Source organism: Trypanosoma rangeli (genome assembly GCF_003719475.1).
Source record: "Trypanosoma rangeli strain AM80 chromosome Unknown Tra_15.4_contig_00207, whole genome shotgun sequence".
NCBI lineage: Eukaryota > Euglenozoa > Kinetoplastea > Trypanosomatida > Trypanosomatidae > Trypanosoma > Trypanosoma rangeli.
The window spans coordinates 23,054-29,085 of NW_021705951.1; the positions used below are offsets into that span (position 1 = coordinate 23,054).

Consider the following 6,032-nt stretch of genomic DNA (forward strand, 5'->3'; position numbering starts at 1 on the left):
GGCGTTGAACGCCCCTAGAATGAAACTGTAGTCCATGCGGGCCAACATCAAACGAATAAAGGCAGAGTCAAATTCACAAGGCATCACCTCCGCCTCCACGTCCCGAAGTTGCAGTGGGAAGGACTGACACTCGAGGCAGCAAAGAAAATTGTGCGTCAGCAGCCGCATTTTGGTCACCACCAAAAAAACAACAACAAAAACAGTCACTTTATTTTACTTCGTATTGTGCAAAACAGAAGGAGTGAGAAGGTGTAGGGAGGAAACAAAAACAAAAAAATATGAAGCGGAAACATGAAGCAAAGTCAAAGAGAGAGAGAGAGTCAATTAAAACAAGTAACTAAAACAACCGAGGCAACCGGCATAAAAAGTGATTTAGGCAATGAAACAGTGCATTCACATTCCGAAGAAGAGTTTGTTTTGCTTTGGCACCACGTGAAAACCAAACCTGGCGGATATCGCTCCTGACGAAGACGGCTGCATTGGTTTACCCTGCAGCGGCAGCGGTCGTGGCCGTGCCGCAAGCTCAGATGAGCTTGGAAGTTGTTCCAGAATGTCTAATGGCGTTGGGCGCAGCACAGGTTCACTGTTGGAGTTCCTGCACGCCACCTCTCTGGGTTGAGTGGCGCGTGTGAGAGAGTTACTCCCACTGGGGAAAGAGGTTTTTTCGGCGCGCGCAGGCACAGGGGAAGATGTCGCCGTCACTCGTGGTGATTTTTGACATAACTTTTGCAAACGACTCGGATCGACGGCACCTGTTTGAGGCAAACCCAGAACACGCCGAAAGAGAGCGTTTTCCTCCTGCAATCGACGGATTTCCGCCTTCAAGCCGTAAATTTCTTGCTGTGTTGCATCAACACGTTCCACCGGCCGTGACCGGATCCTTCGCGCCCGTTGAGCAAAATAGATGGTGCGTAATGACTCCTCTACGAACCGAGAGGACGGTGTCACACATGCCACCAGAAGCGTGTGACAACCACCGTCAAGAGTGTCCATCAGTAACTGCGTCAGCACACTCGAGCGATAAGGAATATGGTCTCGCTGGTTTGGTGTGCGGCTTTTTGAGAGCTTTTCAACGACGTTCCCGAGAGCAAAGAGGGATCGATTGATGAATTTGCTGTCATCGGCTTGGTTACCTGTATCTTGCAGGCGTTCCGACCCGGCGAGGTCCACAAAAGTTATCTTGCCGTGACGAGCAGGTCTATCCCCCTCTGATACCTCCACGTACACCGTGAAGAGTACATGCGAGCGACTGCTATCAACATTCAAGAGGTGCTCGGCCCGTTTTCGCCGTAGCTGCCCCTCTTGTAGAACCAAAAGAAAGTCATCAGCGTTTAAGCACTCCACAAGCATCAAGTCTTGTACAAAGAAACTATTAGCATCCCTCGACCAGCGGCACTTAAGTCCCTCAGTCCCATTCAAAAGGTCGTTTATGCGTTCATTGAATAGTTCCAAATAAGAAACCCTTAATGTAATCGTCGTTGATACGTCATTATTAACAGCCATGAGTTCATCACGCGTTGCTGCCATATAACGAGCAGCAGTAAGCTGAATTCCGTCCCCTGTCAGCTGTTCACTCCCCTTCCCCTCGTTGTGTCCGCTTATGGTGTACGTCTTGCCGCTACCTGTTTGCCCAAAGCACATCACCGTGGCAGCCCTTCCTTTGAAAACCGCATCGCACATTTCCGCGATCCCTAATTTAGCAAAGAGTTCCCTTTGATTCTCGTCCGGACCAAGACAGCAATCCATGTCGAAAGTATGCACCTGATTTTGAGTGGTACGGTTCACACGAGCGACAACCTGAACACTTTTCCCTCCTGGAAGCACTGAAATTTTCTCGTCTTCACCGCGTTCTCGCTCGGTGGGCAAGAGCGGCCTCACACGCAATGCTACCTTCACCTGCTCCATTTTATTTTTGTTTTTCTATGTGTGGTGCCTGCCTGTGTGTGCGTTCCCAATTTGACGAAGGAGGCCTTCTGTGGATAGCCAACGACTATAAAGCGCACAAAATAGGCGCTACAGCCAGTAAAAAAAAAAAAAAAAAGAAAGTGAAGAAAAGCAGGACTCAAGTCAAAAAAAGGGAGAAAAAAGAAACATATTCATTTAAATATTTTTTCTTGACTCGCATTATGATCAAAAAAAAAAAAAAACGCTAACTGATCTCGCCAACCCACCCACCCCCTCCCTCCCTCCCTCCCTCAAGAAGGCTCCGCCAATGTTCTTTTTTTTTGTTTTGTTTTCGTCTTCGTGTTTTTTCTTTTGTGCGTGACAGGGCAGTACAAGAACAAATACAAATAATGGTGTTTACATAGCTAAATGTCACAAGGATGGTGGAGTCAGAGCTTTTAAAGTGATGCCCATTCATCTATGAGCCGCAGTGGGCCTTCTTTGACTCCCCGCTGCGTAGAAGGCGACGACAGACGCAATCGATCTATCCAAACAAAAAAAAAGGAAGGGTGGGGGGTGGGGGGTGGGGGGTGTACTGAGCGCTTCCTCAAGATGGAGCAGATAAAAAGTAAACAAGCAAACAAAAATCGCGTTTTCACACGGCTTTTTACCGAACAGCAGAAATATCCGGTTTATTTACCTCGAAAATATTTATTCGTATGCTGTCAAGTAAACGCAACCTCTGCGAGGCAATACATATGAATATGCTACATGGCATGTGCCCCAGCGCACTCGCACAACTCCCGTGATAAGAGAGTTGCCTTTCACTTGAGAGAAGTGGCAATTGGAAAATAAAAATGCGGAGCAAAATTCGGGGAAAAAAAAGACGTAACTGTGCGCGAGACAAAAGAGAAAGAAAGGGGGGACGAGGAGGATATAAATCTTGTAACGTATCCTCCAAATCCCCCTTGAATCGTGGTATCAGCTGAAGAATTGCGTCCTCCTTCTATGCCTTCACCGGAACAAAAAAAAAATGATGTTTCCATTCATAACTCCACACTCATACAGAAATACGGACCTCACCTTTTCCTTTCCATTGCTTCAACTAGCTCTTCTACTGCCGCCAAGTATTTATGAAAAAGAATAAATACCTAGTTTTTTCTCCAGGGATGTAATGCGCTGCAAAATGCGCTTCTGTCTCTGCGTCAGATCGGCTTCTAGTCCCTCATAGGTGTCCTCAATCACCTTTTTAGTACCCTCATTTTCAATGATAATCTGCATTTCCTCCTCTGTCTGTTTTGTTTTCTGCCACAACTCTTCCCTAGTTTTTGCCTCTTCGTATTCATTGACTAGTGACATCAACTCCGTTTCACGCAACTCCTTCATTGCATCCATATCTGAAGAAGATGGTTCTTTGGAAGCCATCTCTTGCGTCGTGGGAAGGCGTAAGGAGGGAGCAGGCACGGGATGTTCCAAGAAACAAAAAAATCATTCGCCATTCTCGTTTCACGTTGGTGACTAGCAACATATACATGTAAAGATGCATGCTGAATGATACCACGAAAAAAGATATGTGCAAAACGGGCCCACATCTTCTTTTGTCAAGTAAATATTTTCACGAGGGAGTAAGGCAGTAACCTCCACTTCCTCAACAGCCACCTTATCGGTAGCCCGCGCCCCCTTCTTACTCACGGTCTTAGCAGGAGGAGGTGGCTCTGCCGCAGTTCCCTCAGCAGGAGGTGCTTGCCGCCACTTCCATCCTTCTTCAATTTCGGAAGACACGAAATTCATCAACTCCTTCCGCATTTGCTCTATACCACATTCTTTCTCTACAATAACTTGAAAATAATCCATCCATTTGATGAGATGTAGAATTTGAGAGGGCCCGTACTTCTGATCCACACAAAAACGGAGAAAATCTAGTCTCGAATCCAGGATAATCTGATGCTTGAGGTCAATCAGATAGTCTTCAGCACCCAATGCCTTTGCTGTCGACACAACCAGTGATGTTTCGTCGCGCTCCGTAACGTATTGTAGCAACTGCTCAATGAATTTTTCATCTTGGAATGAGAACACCGGTGCGGCAACATTCGTGACCAGCCCCTCTGACTTTCCTCTTGGCGGCATTTGCCTTAAAGGAAAAAAGAAAAAGAAAAAGAAAAAGGATGTTATACCGAACAAAGCAAAATAAGAAAGAAATAACCTCTTTTCCCTAAAACAACCAAAAAAAAAAAGACAGTGATAAAAAAGAATAAGTCCCTTTTCCAAAGGCAGCTGCGCTGCCAAAGATGTGGATGGCCACAATCAAGAGGAAAGATTATATACATATATATATTATATATATATGTACACAATCTTAGCTAGTAGGCAAATACAAAAAAACAACAACAACAACCATACAAACATGAGGTAAATCCCATTCGAGTGGCACCTTTAAGGAGGACAAATAATAATAATGAAACACTCGCGATGTTATTTATCTAGAAAAAAAACAAAAAAAACATGGGTTGATATGAGTACATTGAGTCTAGAAGTCAAATCAAAAAAAGAAAAAAAATGTTAAATAAAAAACAAGTATCTAAGCATTCAGGAAAGAATGCAGGGCTGCTCTCATTCTTTTTGCCTCCGATAGCTTCTCAAAACCAAACACAATTTGGGTTGGTTTAGTCGAGGTGCGAATAATTACCCAATTTGGACCCATTTCTTCTGGGGGCGCGCTCGATATTCTAATTTCTTTTATAGAAGAAAGGGGGATCCGCATTTGTTGAAAGTCGTTCTTCGGTGTTCGCTGGTACCACTTGAGTGTGTCGTGATGGGGATCCGTATCAACCACAGAATGAATATTCGTCTTAAATGTTCCGATAAGGGACCAGATGGGTTGAAAGCACTGACGCCGCAAAGTGTTCTCCAAAACATTGGTCACATCATCAAATACATCATCTCCTAGATGAAAAAATGAGCAACCCGTAAGCGCAAGTGATGACTCAGCAGAGGGCTTTGCATCATCTAACGCGAATGGCTTTCCCTTGCGATTCCACTGAGAAGTTTCTGATGGAAAACACGCTGTCTCTGATAAGCAGCGCTTGTACAAAGCCCGGGATGTGTTGTTCGGCGCAGAAACTCCGACAGTTATGTTGGGTAGCTTGGCCGCTTTGATGGCATCCCTGGGCCTTCGCCGCAAAACAGAGAAGTCCGAAGATATTTCCAGGACATCATCTGTTGTATCTTTCACAATTGGCGACTGTGACTTTCTCGGAGGGCGTGCAACAGTTAATAATCGGGGAACCATTGCAATAAAAACACAAATTCGCTCTTATTCTTCAATGCCTATCCGACCTTGCCGCCAAAACAATGATAATCATAACACAGTGGAGAATATCATACAAACAAATGCAGGACGGATGATCACAAAACCCCACACACATAACGCCCGCCGCAAAATAAAAAAAAACACGAACCCGACAGCCACACATAAATGCGGCGGCGCAAATTCAAACGAAAACGAGAAACACACTTCCAAACCCTTCGCTCGTTCACTCCACACACCCCAAAATACTCTCCTCCCATTACAAGCACGACCGAAAATCGCCCCCTTGACGCAACAACAAAAAAAAAAAAAGCAGGCGCCGCCGCAGTTACATGGAGTAGATACTGCCCCACGCCCCTTTCATTGAAGAAAACAACGGTTAAGCTGGAGGCTCCACCACCCTCCAGAGGGGATTGCATCGGCGCCATTTACGACTTTGTGCGATAATTTAGACGTTGAATCCGAGTATCCTGCCGGAGTAGCCTCCCCTTAGAAAAGTGGTGGTGGTGGGGGAGAAATTGCGATTTGGTGTTTTTAGGGTACAGCGTGCCAGAAACGAGGGCGCGGAAGAAGCCGAAGCAAAACAAGACAAACGATCAAAGCAACAAACTAAAGGCGCTCCGCCTTCAGCAGGCCAGCGCCACCATCTTCTATGTCGCCGCCGGCTGTGGGCAAATCAGTGGCCGCGGAGACCGAACGGATTGCAAAACAACCGAGCCAGTGGCTGACCAAAGTGAAGCGCAGGCACCTCAAACCCCCTCAAAGCCAAATTTCGCTCGCCGGGCCGCAAGGGACGCACAGCAGAATAAAACGTGCCCCAGCGCCTCCTCACCCACGCCTC

At 46.2% G+C, this 6,032-nt stretch overlaps 3 protein-coding genes across 3 annotated transcripts, besides 8 other annotated features; all 3 read right to left on the bottom strand.

Moving 5' to 3' along the window:
* Positions 1–393: 393 nt before the first annotated feature.
* TraAM80_05989 (putative kinesin) lies at positions 394–1,905 on the bottom strand (the record flags this gene model as incomplete). Its single annotated transcript, XM_029382847.1, has 1 exon — positions 394–1,905. One exon carries the CDS (start codon positions 1,903–1,905, stop codon positions 394–396), a length of 1,512 nt encoding a protein of 503 aa, XP_029237319.1.
* Positions 1,906–2,024: 119 nt separating this feature from the next.
* Positions 2,025–2,045: a microsatellite.
* Positions 2,046–2,091: a sequence feature (A-rich).
* An 85-nt stretch (positions 2,092–2,176) lies between these two features.
* Positions 2,177–2,197: a microsatellite.
* A 16-nt stretch (positions 2,198–2,213) lies between these two features.
* Positions 2,214–2,260: a microsatellite.
* A 191-nt stretch (positions 2,261–2,451) lies between these two features.
* Positions 2,452–2,475: a microsatellite.
* A 927-nt stretch (positions 2,476–3,402) lies between these two features.
* On the bottom strand, positions 3,403–4,011 carry TraAM80_05990 (uncharacterized protein; the record flags this gene model as incomplete). Its single annotated transcript, XM_029382848.1, has 1 exon — positions 3,403–4,011. The coding sequence occupies one exon, from the start codon at positions 4,009–4,011 to the stop codon at positions 3,403–3,405; it is 609 nt and encodes a 202-aa protein (XP_029237320.1).
* Positions 4,012–4,023: 12 nt separating this feature from the next.
* Positions 4,024–4,083: a sequence feature (A-rich).
* Positions 4,084–4,202: 119 nt separating this feature from the next.
* Positions 4,203–4,233: a microsatellite.
* Positions 4,234–4,257: 24 nt separating this feature from the next.
* Positions 4,258–4,279: a microsatellite.
* A 183-nt stretch (positions 4,280–4,462) lies between these two features.
* On the bottom strand, positions 4,463–5,173 carry TraAM80_05991 (uncharacterized protein; the record flags this gene model as incomplete). The annotated part of the gene is made up of 1 exon (XM_029382849.1): positions 4,463–5,173. The coding sequence occupies one exon, from the start codon at positions 5,171–5,173 to the stop codon at positions 4,463–4,465; it is 711 nt and encodes a 236-aa protein (XP_029237321.1).
* Between the last annotated feature and the right edge of the window lie 859 nt (positions 5,174–6,032).